At 34.1% G+C, this 19,033-nt stretch overlaps 1 protein-coding gene and 1 non-coding gene across 5 annotated transcripts in view; both read left to right on the top strand.

Annotated features, from left to right (window-relative positions):
- ATP2B1 (ATPase plasma membrane Ca2+ transporting 1) overlaps positions 1–19,033 on the top strand; it is a 126,043-nt gene that overhangs the window by 93,872 nt on the left and 13,138 nt on the right. For all 4 annotated transcript variants that reach the window (XM_054580187.1, XM_054580189.1, XM_054580188.1 and 1 more), the window contains exons 13-19: positions 5,193–5,372; positions 5,998–6,085; positions 6,464–6,570; positions 13,282–13,473; positions 13,708–13,921; positions 14,368–14,579; positions 18,021–18,128. In XM_054580187.1, the coding sequence (XP_054436162.1) occupies positions 5,193–5,372; positions 5,998–6,085; positions 6,464–6,570; positions 13,282–13,473; positions 13,708–13,921; positions 14,368–14,579; positions 18,021–18,128 (1,101 nt within the window). The remainder of the gene's footprint in view (positions 1–5,192; positions 5,373–5,997; positions 6,086–6,463; positions 6,571–13,281; positions 13,474–13,707; positions 13,922–14,367; positions 14,580–18,020; positions 18,129–19,033) is intronic.
- Positions 3,876–4,009, top strand: LOC129076098 (small nucleolar RNA SNORA22). Its single transcript, XR_008529710.1, has one exon. It is a non-coding gene; the product is annotated as a small nucleolar RNA SNORA22 (small nucleolar RNA).

Here is a 19,033-nt window from a genome sequence, read left to right as displayed (position 1 = left end):
CTAGGCACTAACTGTAACGGCTTTTCTAGTAAAATTCCTAGTGTTTATTATTTTTTTTTTCTGTGTGAATCCAAAATAAGTGAAATAATAGTGCTTGTTGTGCAATACTCTTCATAGTTTAGACACCTTCTCTTTGAGATGCTATGTGTTTATAGCACCATGACCTAGCATAGTGCCTTCAACTGAGTAAGTTTTTCAGTTGATATTTATATTAAATATCAGTCCATTAAGTTACTTGTTTTCAGTCTCTAGACCAGCACTGTCCAGTTGAACTCTGATGATGGAAATGTTCTGTACATTATTCAGCACAGTAGCCATTGACCACATGTGCCCACTGAGTTCTTAAGGCATATGTAGTACAACTGAAAAACTGAATTTTTTATCTTACTTGATGTAAATTTAAATATTTTGCCACCATATTGGACAGCATGCAGCTCTCGACTTTCCTTTTCTTTAAATCAATTTTTTAAAGCTTATTGAGGAACTACTATGTCCAGGTACTGTACTATACAGGGTACTAAAGACAAAGATTTTTGAGATTTGATTTCTTAAAGAAGTCACTGTTCTGAGTGGGGGATAAACAAGCATGTGGCAATTATAGCCCAGGTTGTAAGTACGTTGTTAGATACATAGAACATGTTATATGAGCACAGACCATGAGCTCTCAACCTAAAGTAATAGCATCTTTTGACTTCTTACTGTGTGCCAGATACAATGCCAAATGTTTTTACATGTATTATTTCTTTTAATGTTCACCTGTATGAGCTCTCATTTGACAGACGAAAAAAAAGTTAAGATATGTAGAGATTATCTTTAGATCATAGAGTTAGCTAGTGTGTTTAAATCCTGGCTCTGTCTAAAACACATGTGCTTAAAAGACCACTATACTACATTAAGCACTGAAATGGTCAAGTAAAACTTCCTAAAGGTTAATTACCTGATCTGAGTCTTAAAGGATAAGGAGGTATTAAGCTAAACCAAGAGCAATAGCAGTAAGCACATTCTGAGCAGAGAAACAATGTGAGTAAAAAACAAAGTCAAAAACAGCTTTTGTTTGCCATGAACTAATTGATTCAACCCCCAGTGCGTAGTACCAGGCACTCTTTTAGAACTGGAAATACTGCAGTAAATAGAATTACCATGAAACTTATATTCTAGAGCAGTAAGACAACCAGACAAAATTATAAATATGCCAATGAAAATATATTCTGTGATGAATAAGACGGTCCCTGCCCTCATAAGGCCTTATGTTCTGGATGGCACAGGGGAAAAGGGGTGGAGTGACATTAGTAAGACAAATTAAACTATGATAAGGGCAATAAAGGATAAGCATGGGGTGATGAAATAAGGTAACAGAGAGGCCACATTAAGAGGATATGACATCTGAGCTGAGATCTGATGGCTGAATGTGAGCCAGCACATAGATAGCCGCAGGAAGAGTATTCCAGGCAAATGGAACAAAATATGCAGAGGCCTGAAGATGAGCAAGTATTTGTTTCAAAGATGGAAAGGAGGCCAGCGTGGCTAACTGTGTGGACAAGAAGGGCTAGATAAGATTATCTTTGGCTTTCCTAGGCAATAAGGGCTCTGAATTTTATTCTAAAATTAAGTAAACTTATGCATGGAAGCAACATGATTCATGTTGTTAAAATACTATTTGGAGTACTGTGTAAGAAATGAACCAGAAAGAGGAGTAGACACAGGGAAGCCAGTAAGATCATGCAACAATTCTAGGCAAGAGATGGTCATGGCTTAAAACAGCAGATGTGACCAGGCAGAAGCGAAAAAAAGAGATGATTTCAAAGTAAATCGGGGTAGAGCCAGTGAGAATGAGTAAGTTGTGTTTGGATATACTGTAGAAGTGTCTGAAACATCCACATACATGTCAGGTAGGCATGTGGACCTAGGAGCCTGAAGGTGGTCTAGGCTAAACTGTTCACATTTGACAACGTTAAAGATCTGCTGAGGAAAGGATGTAGCTGAAGAGGGTTTAAAACTGCTGTATCTCTACAATTAGATATCTTCTAGAAGAGGGGTAATCAGTCTCTAATTTGTATAAGAGGGTGGGTAGGAGGTGCTAATAAAAGAATCAAAAGAAGCAGAGTATTTATAGATGAAGATTAATTCAATTTTGAGTTTTGGAGTTTCATACGCCTATGAAACATCCAAGTGGTTGATTTCCCAATCTTTGGTCAGAGGAAAACCATTTAAAGTTTTATACATTGACTTACGGCTTAAATCTTACCTAAATATAATATTAAATCAGAATGTCCACAACTTTTGTCCTTTGGAAAATGTAGATTTTTTATTGTGTTCTTGGTGTTTAGGTTGATGGAGGTTTTATCTTATTTAAACATGTGACAATTTTTTCAGTATGACAAAATCAGATGGGTACTTTTATACTAAAATGGGATAGCGTAATATGAAATGCCTTTCTCTGAATATTCTACACTATGCTGTTCTGAGTAGAGAATCTTGATTAATTAGATATCTAGGACAAATCCCGTTTTGTTGCATATGGATAGGTACTTGAACCAAGGTACTTAGCTTCCCTTCAATTTCTTATCTATAAATGTAGAGGTAGTTTGTGAGTTTTAAGTGGAAGCATTTGCTGGTTAGTGGGTAATTAATAAATAATTAGTTTGCCGTTCTTAAATATTATTTGTCACATAGTTTTAACCTGAGACCAATTTCTTTTTTTCATTCATTATTCCCCTATTCCAAGCAATCTCAGGATACCACCTGATAGTGACAGCTTAGATGGACAGATTTGCGGTCCATTTTATTTCAAATGAGATATCAGGATATATGTTACATTTGTACAGCAGACCAGTGTTTTCAAAATCAAATGCTTGTTTGTTTGTTTGTTTGTTTATTTAATAATCTGGGCAGGCACTGTCCTTCCACTCACCTCTGTGTCACCAGCACCTAGCATACGGCCTGGCATTCAGTAAATATTAGTTTAAGTGAATGCGTCATGTTTCACTTCAGGGATTTGAATAACTTAAGCTGACTGGATGGAGGGATATTCTTTTAAATTGTAAATCCTTAACCTTATAGATACATGTTTACTTAAGTTGCAAGTAATTAAGTTACACACGTTTTAAGACACAGTAGTACCCGTAGTACCCTGTCTAGAATATGCTCCTCCTTGGAAAATACCTAAGGGTGACCATTGTCCCAAAGATATTTAATTCAGTAGTTCAACCAATATAAGCTCCTCTTAAATGCCAGGCACTTACTTGTTAAACGAATGAAAGGCATTGTACTAGACATTGGTGATGAAAGGTAAGGGTGCTATCCTCAAACTCATTGATTTGCTGAAAACTTAGGTAAACAAATAACTGTACTTTGATATAATGAGCTATAATAGAGATATATATAATACAGTTTTTTCTAGGTAGACCATGAAAACTCCCAGAAATACACTTAAATTGTATTTACAGTAAAGGTCATAAACAGCTTACAGACCAAAAGCCTTAAGTCGTGTGTGTGCGCTTAAAACATTAAATAGTGAGAGAGTACACATAAATCTGGGTTATTGCTTTCTCTTGAAATTGTAGATTCTGTCAACACTGGGCACTCATTTCCCCATGGTAAAAATAGGCTAGAGCTGAGTACCATATTTTTGCCGTGTATAATGCACACTTTTTTGCCCGATTTTTTGAGGAGAAAAGTAGGATATGCATTATATATGGGCAGTATTAATTCCATATCTATATAAATGTTTTTAATGCTTTTATTTATGCTTATGCATTAAAAGTATAACTCTAGGAAACAATGATGATCTCCATATGCAAACTAATATCCTGGAATACGATAGTCGGTTTTGTTTCTAAATATAAATAAATAATTGAATTAAAAAATTAAAACGATGGCACAGTGAACACCCAAGTGTGCTTTATAGTTCCCTTGGCTTTGACTCTGTGCTAGAGCAATGTCTGTCCTTTTCCTCTGCATTGAAAGGACTATTTATCCTTTTAAATGTATTCAGAAAGATAGCACATTTAAAAAAAAAATTAAAACGAAAGTTTTTTTTCCCCCTGAAAGTTTGGACCAAAAATGTGAGAGCGCATTATACATGACAAAATCTGGTAGCATTCATCTCAGAGTTTGTCATTTTCAGCGTGTTTTCTTCCTTTTGTTACCTGGATGGCTGTCTTTATGTTACCTGCATTTGCGTTTTTAACCTCTAGTATGGATTTTCTGGTTTAAGAAGGGCAGGAAAGGTTTTTCTAGGCAAAGGGAATTGAAGAAACAGGCACAGAAATATATGTAGATCATTCAACTATCAAGTTATATATAATAGAGAAAATGTTTCAATAAATTTAGAACAGTATTCTGAGGCCCACATGTGATATTGTTACACTGAGAACTTTATGGTTTATTATATAACAGTAGAGGAGTCATCACATGTTTCTGAGAAAGTATTAGAAAAAGAACTACTCTGTCAAGTATGTAATGTTTTATAGGAAGAACGTTAACATAAAGACAGGGATGTGAATTAAAAAGCTATTGTGATAGCTCAGGCAACAAGCAGTGAGAACAAGATAAAAGCTGTAACTTTTCAGGGTGTATAGGGTAAGGAAGACGGAAGAAGTCAGATGACCTTTAGGTTTCTGTTAGATAATAAATAGGTTTAGAAAACAAAATTTGGACACCTGAATTTTGATAACCACTTTTCTGATGGAAATATGAATCCATCTCTCACGGTGGGATGGGAGGAAGATTTAGCATTGAAAATTACTAGCTCATAGATGGTAGTTGAAGGTATGAGAGTAGGTGAGCTCCCCATAGCCCTAAAGCACCCCACCATTTACTCTCTTGCCCAGTGTATGGATGGGCAGTAAAATAAAGAAGGTAGGAAGCCAGCCAAAGAAGAATTGCCTGAGGTTTGCCAGGGAGAAAAGTAGTTTAAAAAGTTTTTGGAAATAATACAAACAGATTAAGTTGGATCACAACTAAAAATTAAGCCTGTACTAGGACTGTGGTAGTAGGAGAAGAAAGAAGAGATTATTGGGAGTAATTCAGTATTCCTTGAATTACTGAATTTTTGAATATTGAGATAAAATTAAAATTGTCATTTCTGGGACTGTGAGGTAATGCATATTTGTTCAGTGGGATTTTTCCCTCTGGAAATAATAATTTTCTTTTGTAACATGGATTTTTTTTTTTCTTTCCATGTAAACCAGGTGCCAGATGCAATAAAGAAATGTCAGAGGGCTGGAATTACTGTGCGGATGGTCACTGGTGATAATATTAATACTGCTCGGGCTATTGCTACCAAATGTGGTATTTTACATCCCGGGGAAGATTTCCTATGCCTGGAAGGCAAAGATTTCAACAGAAGAATACGAAATGAAAAAGGAGAGGTATGGATTTTTATTTTTTTTAACATTTTTAATGTATTAGAATTTCCATTCAGTAAATACATATTGAATATGCACTCTGTGTTACGCGTTACAAGTACATGCAGCCCACACCTCAAGAAGCAAAACACTAGCATTTTAGGAAATGTACAAATTTGTGAGCACTTTTCTTAAGTGTAGGCCAATTTCAGAAATACAATGTGTAAGCAAGTAATAGGAGATGGCTTTGGAAAGGTTGATATGGAGCATATTTTTATGGGACCCCAAACTCTGAGCTTTTTATGCTAAGTTAAAGAGCTTACATTTTCATGAGCAGTGGGGAGATTTTAAAAATTTGACCTTAAAGTGATATATATATATATAGCAGTGATTTTCAGACTTGAGTGTGCATCAAAGTTACCTGAAAAACTTGAAAGCATTGAGAGGTAGGCCCCCCACCCCAGAGTATTTAAAAAGTTGAACCTGGGGCCTTGTTCAAGAATTTGCATTTCTAACAAGTTCCCCGGAATTTCTGGTGCTGTTAATCTGTTAACCACACTTTGAGAACCACTCATATATATTCTAGATAACTAATTTGGAATTATGAAACTAGGTTTGGGCACATTTTAACTTTGACAAAAATTTATAGATTGAACAAGAGCGGATAGACAAGATTTGGCCAAAGCTTCGAGTTCTTGCAAGATCATCTCCTACTGACAAGCATACACTGGTTAAAGGTGAGTAGATTTTTATTATTATTTCAGAATTCCTTAATACAGAAATACCTTCTGCCTCCTGAAATAGTAATAGATACCAAAAATTAGATTGAATCTTGGATATCATCTTTTCCAATAAAGTCTAAACGCATTTCCTGTTGGTACCTTAGGTGAATGTGTTAATCTTGAGCGACCAGAACAGGATATTGCTCTTAATGTAACATTAGTTTCTGGAGTTGCTCCTTGCCCAGTATCTTAGCAGTTTCCATTCCTCTATGTTAGTTTAATTATTTATCTTTAACCTTGAGTCTGTAAAACACTCGTTCAGATGTTCTGCAGAATCACCTTGTTAATTAAAGGGAATATTTTTACAGCCCAAATATTTACTTTTAATTTCAGGTATAATTGACAGTACCGTCTCAGAACAACGTCAGGTTGTAGCAGTAACCGGTGATGGTACAAATGATGGTCCGGCACTAAAGAAAGCTGACGTTGGATTTGCAATGGTAGGAACTTAACCTATCCAGGTGTAACTTACTGGCTGGGTTTTTTGTTCATATTTTGTTTTTACTAGATTTCAATTGATTTTAGATACTGTCTCAAGATTAGTTTGAGGAATAACATACAAGCCTAAATTGACTTGTAAGTCTAGTTAGTTTGTACACTAACTGTATTTGATGCAGTGAAATCTGGCTGGAAGATGACTTCTATTGAACAATTATAATAAAATCATACATTTACCTTGTACTCTGTAAAATATGTGTTTGTCATCTCATCTGAACCTTAAGACAGTCCCCTTCAGAAGACAGACTCAGAACAATTATATATATTAAAGTTAAAAAAAATTGATAATCTTCCACTCAACTAAAAATGCTCTTTATAGTAACTGAGTATCATCATTTTATAGCTAATATGTATAATCTTTTCTGACAGGAAAAAATTCTCCCTTTCCCCCCTACCAAATTATCAGTTTAGATTTGACTGTTTAAAGCACTAGAAAATTAAAGAATTTCATTATAATTTTGTACAGGTATGTTGGTACTGTAACTCTAGTACTATTGGAGCATTTATTATAATATGGATATCATGAAATACATATGTTTAATGATTGAAATTAGGTTGTTATATTTCTGAATCTGTTTCTTTCAGCCTTTCAGTGTTGAAATGGATCTTTGTGCCCCCAGTGCCATAGAAAGTTTAACTTTAATTGTAATTTAGTTTTACTGTATTTTTGGATATTACAGGTCCGTAATAATCTAAAAATCTGAAAACTAAAATTTCTTCACTAAATTTGCAGCAGACTCATTTGACTGCAAAACTTATCCTGACCTGATGTGAGCATGTTATTTGTCCCACTTAATGTGAACATTCATAGCTGTTGTAGAAATATTAATATGTTTTGTGAGGTGCTAACACCCTCTAGGAGAGTTTGTGATAGAAGTCATGTGCCTCATTATCTTTTTAAAAATCTGAGGGGCTGAATTCTGAAACACAGTCTGGCCCCAAAGGTTGCAGATATGAGAATATTTTTGTGTACCAGTATTTTATTTGCGTAATTTGTCCTCCTGGTATTTTGCAGCTAAAATAGGGCTTTAGCAGAACCACCACCATGGTGGCAGCCTTCCAATTGAGAGAGCAAGGTGGAAAAAGGATGTTATATGAATACAGTGCTCTCAGCCATTAGTTGTAAACCTGAAGATCCCTACCCTACCCTATCTCAAACTTACTAAAGTTGGTAGGACATTGGTGTGAACTTCTGAAGACTTGTGAAGAGCAGCTGAAGGAATAAGGAATATTTAAATATTTAAGTGCTGTTTCAACAGGCTTGTTGGCTGTAGGCAAACAGGATCATTCACTTTAGGAACAAAGGATCACTCACTGCTGCTCCTGAGATTTTAGCAGGATTCATTTGGTCAGCTGACCAGGAAGTCATTTATGTACAATGCATTGTCAACCTTTAAAAAAACTTTCTTCCCAAAACCTAAGTGCTTAAGGCAGATGATATTAAGGGCTTTAAATAAATGCAGGTGGATATAGTAATGTAAACAAAAACACAGTACAGCAACTGCTTTGTTTAATTTTTTTTTAAGCCCTGAAGATTTCAGGCCATTGTATCAACCTATTTTTTTTTAAAGGTAGCGCAACAAAAAAAACTCAATTTATTTTTAAAATACAAAGAAAGAATAATTGCTTAGTGGCTTATATTTGAAAGCATAATTGCTCAAGCTTGAATTTTATTTTGATTGTATATTTGTTCAGTTCCTCAATTTCATATTTTAAAGATGAAAGACAGAATTACTTGTCCCGGGCATTTATTAGATACCAGCAAGAAATTACTATTGATTGGACCTTTCTAAATTTATCTCATTTTTTAGACAGAAACAGCATTTTAGAACCCTATCTATGTATAGATAGAGCTATATTTGTATATGTACACGCCATATATATTTAACAGATTCAACGTTCAAATAAACTTTATAACAATAAAATAAGATTTATGGAAGGACTTTAATGTAAGTACATTATTAGCTTGCAAAAAGTAATGATGCTGGCATTTCCCCCTGTTTAGCCACTCCACTTAGAATTGCTTTAGATAACAAGCTTCCACAGTACATTTAAAATATGATTACATTATTTTTTAATTATTATACAGTAATCCACCCTTATTTGCGATTTTGCTTTCCATTGTTTCAGTTACCCATGATCACCCACAATCCTGAAATATTAAAAGGAAAATTTTAGAAATAAGCAATTCATAAGGTTTTAATTTTACACAGTTCTGAGTAACATGATGAAATCTTGCACCTGCCCACTCTGTCCTCCCCAGGACATGAATCATCCTTTTCTTCCAGCTCCACCAGTCAGTCAGTCAGTCACTTAGTAGCTCTCCGGGTTATCAGATAGACTGTCTTGTTATCACAGCGCTTACATTCAGATAACCCTTATTTTACTTACTAATGGCTCCAAAGTGCAAAAGAGTAGTGATGCTGGGAAAAGAACAAAAAGAAAAGTACAGCCAGGAGACCCTCAATGAATTACAAGTACAGTCATGCACCACCCACTGACAAGGACATGTTCTGATAATGTGTGGTTAGGCCATTTTGTATGAACAGAGTACACTTATGCAAACACAAACCTAGATGTAATAGTCTACTACACATGTAGCTGTGTGGTAAAGTCTGTTGCTCGTAGACTACAAACTCATACAGCATGTTACTGTGCAAAACAACAAGAGATTAAATCAAACATGAGAAAATGATGTAGTCAAGAGATGTGGTAAAGATGAGATGTATGCTTAGGCTGCTGCTGGAGTAACGTTGCACACTGTTTTATAGCAAACTTTTTTTTATAAATAGAAATAGTTAACTATAAAAAGTCTGGTATCAAACATAAACCATTTATAGTCATTTATTATCATTATCAAGTATTATGTATTGTACATAATTGTATGTGCTATATTTTTATGCACCTGGCCCCACAACTCTGTTTGTACCACCATTACCACCTACATGTAAGTAATGCCTGCATATGGCATTACAGCAGCTACAATGTCACTAGACAATAGAAATTTTTCAGCTTCATTGTAATTTTAGGAGACCACCATCATACCACCATCGTACATACTCGATCATTGACCCAAACATTTTTATACGGCTGATGCCTGTAGTTTTAACATAATTAAAAGAGCGTTCATTGTTGGGATAATGCGGTGTGAAACAAGGGATTGACTGGGGTCCCATCCAGTAAATGCCTTGAATTTGGAGATAAGGAATTTGTTCTTTCTAAGCCAACGTCTATCTGATGGAGTAAAATTGCTTTGGAAACACACTGCCTGTTGGCATACAGCTCAGATGCTCATAAAAAAGCTGGCTGCTTTTTTCTGATAAAAAGTTTCTCAAAATTTTTTGATTATGGAACTAGTTTTTCTTATTCTTCATTTATAATTGACATACAATATTATATTAGTTTCAGGTGTACAGCATAGTGATTAGACATGTATATACCTTGCAAAGTGATTCCCCCCCTTTAAGTCTAGTACCCATCTGACTTGTAAGATAGTTACTACAGTGTTGTTCAGTATATTCCCTGTTCTGTCATTTACGTCCTTGTGACTGTTTTAATAACTGGGAATTTTGAAGGAATTTTAATAGAGGAGTTTCGAGATTTGTAAAAGATGAGAATGAATAGAAGCAGGGAAACCTCTTGAGCTTAGATGTGTTAAATGTCGCACATTAAAAGTAAAATATTCAGATTAGGAGCTAGAACCTAAAATTTTAAATTAAAATTGTACCTGCATTGGATAGTTCAAGAAAAGCTTGTTTGAATTTTGTGTTTATTAAAACAATATATGTGTAGCATTTAAAAAGTCAAATACTTCTGTAAGATTTAATACCTAAGTCCACTACCACATATCATTCCTTCAGGCTTATTTTTTGGCAAAAGGAAACCAACTCTTTTAACTGTTTACCTCCATATATGTAAATCACTTGTTACAGTGCTTTTTTTTTTTAATATGAAGTGTTTGCTATTTTCTTGTCATTAAGGGAGAGAAGAATTTAGCACTTTCGTGTGCACACATGTAGGCGCACACACTCCTAACCATGGTGCGCTTTCATACACCCTGCCCACCCTCATTCTGCCATCTGAGTGACATCATGATTTTGGAGAGATCGATATAATTACTTTCATTTCCTTGCACAACTTTTTGTGTTCCCTGTAAATTGCCTTTTTTATTTACTTTCTTTTTCATTTTTTTTTTATTTATTTTGCTTAGTTTTTCTATGACTTAAACCTGTTTCATCACCAAATTCTCTTTTCATTGCATCTAACACGTGTGGCACTTTCACATATTTCACCTTCTTAGGGATCCCTCTCCCAGACTTCTGACATGCTTTAATGGATCTATTTGCTAGGCCTGCTGCACAGCTGTCTTGTATTTTCCATTCCTGAGGATTTTCTTTACTTCTGTACTTTAGATCTTGTATTTCCTGAACTCAGTGCCATAGTCTTTCAGGGTTTACTCCCTTATGTAGTAGAGCCATCTCCTCCAGTAGCTTCCTGGGAAAAGGGGTTGTGAGAGTTAAACTTTTTCATAACTTTATGACTGAAATCTCCATCCTCTTCACTCTTGACTTTTACTTGGACTTGGTGTAAAAATCTAGATTGAAATTGTTTTCACTTATAATTTTGAATTTGTTCCTCCATTGTTACTCCGTACTATTTTAAATTGAGCCTCTTGGTGTTTCTTTTCTCTCTGGAAGTATATTAAGTCTTTACTTTGTTTTCCATTCTCTGAATGTTGTGATGATTTGTATTAGAGCAGCTTTTTACTTTGAAAAACTCATTTTCTTCAATTTTGTGAAATTTTCTTACACTAGTCCTAACTCCTTTTCACTGTTTCTGATAGAATATTCCTCAAGTTTTAGACTTCTTGGACATATAATGTTGTCTCTTTTTTCCCTGTTTACCATACTGTTGTCATCTTGCTTTATTTCCACAGCTATTTCCTCAACTTGTTTTTTATTTATGTGAGTCATATATTTAATTTCCAAGAGTTGCTTTTGGATCTCTGAGTTTCTGTTCTTGTTTTAACATCCTGTTTGCCTTTTATTGATTTACGTTTTACTTTTCTGAAGACTTGATTTATTTATTTTTTTAAATGAGCTTTTGTATCTGCAGAATCCATCTCCACTTTCATTTTGGTTTAGTCTGTCTTTCAGGTTAGTGCTCTCCTAAGATGTCACGTGATCCTTGGTTATGTCTCCCTATTTGCTCCTATAAAATTGGAAAGCTGGAAAGCTTTGGTCTTATTGGTGGGATATGTGAGCCAGAAGCTTCTCTGTAAAATGATCTGGCTTGGCCATTTCACTTTTTAGAGTACCTTAAATTGCAATATTTTAGGTCTTTTTCTTGGGGGTGATCAGCTATCCCAGAAAAAAAATCTTTAAATCTGCTACCTAGAGAGCAATCTGAACACTGGTAGGGAAAGAAAGATGATAGTCTCAACATTTGCTAAACAGAGTTAATCCCTTTTTTCCAACATGGCACCTCTATCCTCAACAGTGCTTAGTTCTCTGCAGTCCAGAGATTCTTCGTCATACTCCCTCTGGTAAATTAGCAGGCAGTCTTTTGTCATGTCAGAGAGAGTGGCAGTTTGCCTGACTGCATGGACTTGGGAAGGGGCTCGGAGGATCTGGCTTTCTTTTTTTGTTTTATTATTTAATATATAACGCACATAGAGAAAAATCCCTGACTCATAACTACACAACAGACTGGGTTATCACAAGTGAACACACTCGGTCTGTGTAGAGCAAGAAATAGACTATTACCTATACCCCAGATACCTCAATCACACTCACTTCTAATTATTGCCCTGCCTCTCTACAAAGATAACCAGGATTGTGAAGATGACTTTTATCTGTTTTTGAACTTTGTACAAAAGAATTATATATCATTCTGAGTCCAGATTCCTTTATTCATTTTCATGCTTATGAGTTTCATCTGTGTTGTTGTAAATTGTGTAGTTCACTTCTTTCTTTTGTATTAATCTGTTACAGTAATCTATCCCGTTCTACTGTTGGTGGACATTGTTCTTAGTTTGGACCCTCTAAGTATTTCTTCACTGTCTTCGGTAGACTTTCGAGATATCCTCCTGTTTTTATTCACACCCTCACCCCTACTGCCAGTTCTACCTTGTGCTGCTAAGTCCTGAGCTTATGTGGGAGAGGTCTGTGGTGCAAAAAACACAATAGTGTTTGAATCCTACTATCCGTTTAGGATTCAATTTTCTGGGGGGACTCAATCTATTACTAATGTTACTCGATATTTGGTTATCTGCTTTTTTTTAGCTTCTTAAGATTTACTTGGAGTATCTTCTTTCCCACTAACTTTGTCTTTGTCAGTTTTTATTTTTTTTAATATATCTTTTTGTGTGACTTTTGGAAGGAAGTAGGTGATGCCTATGTCCATTCCCCTTTTTTTTAACCCAATTTAAACTTGATTTTCAAAGCCTCCTTTTTTATTTTTGATTTCTCCTAAGAGAATTTCTGAGAGCTGGTATCTTAGAATAACTATATTACCTTCTTTTACAGTAAGTTTAAGTCAATTATTAAATGTAATGGTAAGTTTTTTGTTGATCAGTTGAGTATTATCCTTTTGAGTATTTTAAAAGTTATATTTTAAACATTTAGTCTAATTCATAGAATTCTTTCTAATAGGGCATCGCTGGAACTGACGTAGCTAAAGAAGCATCTGATATTATCCTCACAGATGACAACTTTACAAGCATTGTTAAAGCAGTTATGTGGGGACGAAATGTCTATGACAGCATCTCAAAATTCCTTCAGTTCCAGCTTACTGTTAATGTTGTAGCAGTGATTGTTGCTTTCACGGGTGCCTGTATTACTCAAGTAGGTTGACAATCTGTTCATTAAAACTTGTTTATTTTAAAGAAAATATGTGTATAATATGCCTTTTTAAAGTACTTAAATATTTATATAAGCCAAAGCTTAATATTTTGGTTTAATTAATATAAAAGTGAAATCCAATTCTGTTCTGTAAGTTTTTAAATACAAAAGGCTTCCTAAGAATTGCTGAGCCTCTGAATAGCTGTGAATGTCTATTAGGAAACCTGTCTTTTCTAGGATTCACCGCTTAAGGCTGTGCAGATGCTGTGGGTAAACCTCATAATGGATACACTTGCTTCCCTGGCTCTGGCAACTGAACCCCCCACTGAATCGCTCTTGCTTCGGAAACCTTATGGTAGAAATAAACCTCTCATCTCACGCACGATGATGAAGAACATTTTGGGTCATGCATTCTATCAACTTGTAGTAGTCTTTACACTCTTGTTTGCTGGTAAGAATTCAGTGCCTGATAAAACTTCAGTTGTTTCTGTTCCAAGCTAATATCTCAGATGTTTAAATGTTACAAATTTTTCAAGAACATACATTTTTCTCTCTTTAATTCCTCATTTACCTTTAATTTCCCCTTTTTATCAGTGGATGCTTAGTAAATTTTGGGAGGCAGGATGAAAGCTAGTGGGGGGAAGTAAAAAGGGTCCTGATTTCTTGTCCTGACTCTGCCGTGAATTTAGATAGATGATCTTGTGTATGTCAGCATAGTTTGAAAGCCTTCAGTGTGCTCATCTATAAAACGAGTGAAAACTAGATAACCCCAGGTCCCTTCCAGCTCTTTCTATACTGTCATTTGGGATCAAATAAAGGTCTGGCCAGGTTTTATTACTGTATACCTCTTGGCAATGTTTTTTATAATTACAAAACAATAATTTTTCATTCTTTCAGGAGAAAAGTTTTTTGATATTGATAGTGGAAGAAATGCTCCTTTGCATGCTCCTCCTTCAGAACATTACACTATTGTTTTTAATACTTTTGTGCTGATGCAACTTTTCAATGAAATAAATGCCCGGAAAATTCATGGTGAAAGAAATGTGTTTGAAGGAATCTTTAATAATGCCATCTTCTGCACAATTGTTCTAGGCACTTTTGTGGTACAGGTGGGTAATTAGAAACGATACTTTCAAATTTGATTCTTATGTGGGAAATGTTAGGTAAACAGGTGGCTTTTTCCAGAAATTACTTAACTGCAATATGTGGGGCTTCTGTGTATTGCTTTGATGACATTTTTAAAGAGTTTTAAATATCATAACTCAAGTGAAAAATTGCCCTATCCTGAAATTCTGCGTATGAGAAGAGTATGTTAAGCTGATACTAATTTCACTGTGGGTTCTGTGGTTGTGATACCTCACTCTCACTCTGATTCTAATTGTTTCATTCTACATTGTTATTATCAAAACTGATATCATTTTGATGCTGTTTAACATAAATGTTACAGTTGACCTTCTAGGTTTGCTTAATTGCTTCTAGCAATTAATATCAGTTGTATTTCTACCTTTGAGTTTGATAAATAATAAAAGGTTTTGAAATGGATATTTCAAATTCCAAATGATTCTGAATAGCAGCATCCTGAATTGGACATGTCAATTTTTCATTTTATAATATTGTCAAAACAAGGCAAAAAAGAGTGGATGATGGGGTGTGAGGAGTGGGACTGGGAGTGAAGAGGAAGGACTGAAAATTTTCCCATTTTTATAGAGGTCATTTACAGACCAACACTAATGATCCCTTTGCATATGGTAATTTTATATAACTATGTATTAAACCTATGTTTTTATATCATCTTGTATTCTGTGGCACTCTTCTGTGTAAATGATTATATAGTAGAATTTGGAATCAAAACAGATTTATGAATGGTACATAATCACACGAGGAAGTTAGTAAACACAGTAAGATTTCAAATTAAAGAGTGAGCTTTTTTAAAACTGTTTATTCAGCCTATACCTTGTACACTGTGGATGCTGAAACCGAAATACTCGACTTCATTACTTCTGTAAAACCTACTTCTGTTTTCAATTTCTGTAAACTTTGGGAAAAATATTGCTTATTTACTACACAGTTTCTGAAAGTTTTATTTATAGATTTTACAAAAAATCATTGTGCATGACATGCTAAAGTTTCAGCTTTTACTGACTACAAAATTAGGTTTATTTCATCTGTTATGAAAATATGGAGGTTACCAAAAATTTGCCTATTTCTGTATCATGCAAATCTGGTTGGTAACTTAGTTCCTGACAAAGGTCGATATACCAGACAGTTAATGTGAGGTGTCATTCTTAAATGCCTAATAAACACAACGAGTGCTACTCAAAGTGCGGACCAGCCACTGGCCCATGGCTACTTTATTACATGTTCACAATGAGATGAGGAGCATGTGCCAGCATATAAATCAACAACCTCACTACTCACACTGTGCATTTTAGATGAGGGTTTGTGTTATTGCTGGGGGGTTTTGTGTTATCTTTGTTTTTAGTAGCAGTAGTAGCAGCAGTATTACGCAAAGACGGCATTGATTTGAACTCTATTGTGAGTTCCTTACCCTCTTGTCATGGATTAGCCCTCTGAATGTCTCTTTTGTAGACTGTCAGCTGGGTATGAAAGCATGACCCTTCATTTATACATATCTCATTTTGTTTGTTTCTAAAACAAAATAAACAAAGTCTTGATTATAGATCTGAGGTACCTGAAGAGCTTCACCTTATAAATCATATTTAAGTTAATTTCTTATTTACTGTATCTTATTTACTAGCCAGTTCTTATTTTTACTTTTTTTTTTTGACAAATGATGAAATGCATAGTAATCCTGTGTAAATATTTTTAATTTCCTTTCTGCTTTGTAGCACTTGACACAGAATCAGTGATTTCAAAATGTGTTCCATGAAACACTAGTCTTTTGAATTGCTCTTATATCCTCAATAAGCTAAGGAAATATTGCTGTATTTGGAATCCTTAAAGCCATATTACATAGTACTTACGAGTAGGAGTGTAGGATTCAATCAAGTCAAGGTGCTGCCTCAGTAGTTGTGTGACCTTGATAAGCTACAATCTCTTCATCAGTGAAATGGGGATGATAATATTAATTAGGTCATTTCATAGACTTACCAAAGCATTGAGAGAGACAGTGCACTTAAAGCTCTGAGCTTAATGTCTGGAAGGAAACACTCAAATCTCAGCTGCTTTTTCTTTTCTTTTTTTAAATTAACACTTCAACCACTTTGGGAAACCCTTCAGTTAAAAAACCTCTTGAACTTTGTATAATCGGCCCCCTTCTAAATTTAGAAGACAACACCTAATTCTAGGTTCCCTCTGCACACAGGAAGTGCTTCAGCACACTGAAATACACAATTGTGTAGTATCATGGTGATCTAAGTAGTATATTAGAGAATATGGAAACTTACTTTTAGAAGTAAACTCCACTACTAATTAGAGAATTTTATTTCTTCCAGCTCTAAAATAAAAATTATTTCTTAGGAAACAAAATCGACCAACCATCTTAATCATTTGTTTTCCTAGCACCTTAATGTCCTTTTCACATCCCTCATTATACTTTTAAAAAAAAAGTAATGTTTAAATTTTTTAAAACAAAAATGAAAACACACAAAAGTTTTTTTTTCCATGCTCATTTTCTTGTTTTATAAAAGAAAATGATTCCAGGTTGATAACTCTATAATAAAATCCAAGCAAGATTGTCAGATCGTTTATAATCAACTGACTGGACTACTTAAAAAAACAAAACAAAAAAACACAGTTGGGAATCTGTACAAGGGTACAAATAACCTTGACTTTAAAGACAGTGGAATTGACAAATACGTACATGTCACTTGAATTTGGAATAAAGTACAAGCTACAAAGAATGGAACTGATAACTTTAAAAAACAAAGTTTAAAAACTGTTAATATAAAAATGATTCTTTTTAATAATCAGTATTTGGCAGCCTATCAGTTTACTAGAATTCCCATATATAGATTTAAGTTTCTTTAAAATTAGGAAGGAAACATAAGCAGTGTATTAGGAATATTATTTATACAGATTATTGGACTTCTTTTCAGGAGGGCAAATTTCTGAGGGTACACCACCTGAGTGTACATATTTCTAGAACTTCACAAGTTGCTTTTCTTCTCTTACAATTAATTCATTTGTATTTGTCCTAACATCTAACTGTTAACCAGGAATGAATAGCAATTAGAAGGAAAACAAAAAAGATTGACTCTTACATCCACTTCTCCTCAAAACTGCCATCTTTTGTGGAAAGGCATAATTATTCAGAAAGTTATACTAAATACAGGGAAATATAATTTCATGAGATTGCATTGAAAAAAGTATAAAGTTATCTTCCCAATCACAATAATCATTTAAATTTTTAGACAGGAATTTTATTTCATAGGTCTTATTTTCAGCTGTGAATATTATACATGTCACCATCAGAATAGTGGTTTTTTTAGCCTAAGTTTTAAGAGGACACAAATTTGGGTAATTTTTGAAATATGTGAATGGTAAAATTTAAAACATTTAAATAAATTTACTCTTGATTATTCCTCCAGATAATAATTGTGCAGTTTGGTGGAAAACCTTTCAGTTGTTCAGAACTTTCAATAGAACAGTGGCTATGGTCAATATTCCTAGGAATGGGAACATTACTCTGGGGCCAGGTAAAAATACCATTTTTCATTCAAACCTTAAATGATTTTTTTTAAATGTCTAATGTGTATTTTCTTTAAGCGGTTCTGTACTTGATTCTAAGTAGTTACCATTCTAGGGTAACAAGGTCATTTAGCAATATGGTGTTTTAAAATGTAATTTTTGTGTTTAAATGTCACTTGCTATTTGTTGTGATTATGCCTATAAATAAAATGCTATTTAAATTTTTTAAGTAGTTTTTTAACTTGTTTCATATAACAAGTTTTATAGCAATATTAAGATAATGCATTTTTAACTGGTTACGATTCTGATATCTGAATTTTTTGTTTTATAACCTATTTCTGCATTTTTAAAGTAAATAATTTTACAAAAATATAAAATATTATGTACTTAAGACTACTTATTTTTATGTAATATAATCCAAAATGTAGCATAAGAAAAACCTTGTATTTCAGTTTAAATAGAGAATGTTACCATAAAAAATAATGGTATCTGGAAAAAATGGACCACAAAATGACATTCTTGATTTTTTTGGATTAAATGGCTTTAACAGTGTATATATAAAATATAGTACCCGAAGAATAATATACCTCATCTTTATTATAGGGTTGACTTGCAAGTACATGACATTATTTTTAAAAGATAAGTGGTAATGTGTGTACATTGTTTATTTTAAACCCATTACTATCACTATAAAAATGATAGAGAATCTATACAAATGTTTTCATAAATGAAGGTTGACATAATGATACGGTGTGTAACTTGTGTGAACTAATTTATTGTTGTTCTGCAAGTCAATCAAACCAAATATCCGGGTTTTCCTTGAACTTAATTTTATGTGCCTTTTATCTCACTTTTTTTTTTTCAGTTGTGTTTCTAGGTTCTGAGGTTTCTCTTACTCATTTTGAATACCTAA

This window comes from Pteronotus mesoamericanus, unplaced genomic scaffold (assembly GCF_021234165.1).
Source record: "Pteronotus mesoamericanus isolate MK-2021 breed Mesoamerican mustached bat unplaced genomic scaffold, CSHL_Meso_final contig_56, whole genome shotgun sequence".
NCBI classification, from domain to species: domain Eukaryota; kingdom Metazoa; phylum Chordata; class Mammalia; order Chiroptera; family Mormoopidae; genus Pteronotus; species Pteronotus mesoamericanus.
This window is presented reverse-complemented; position numbering and strand designations above follow the sequence as displayed.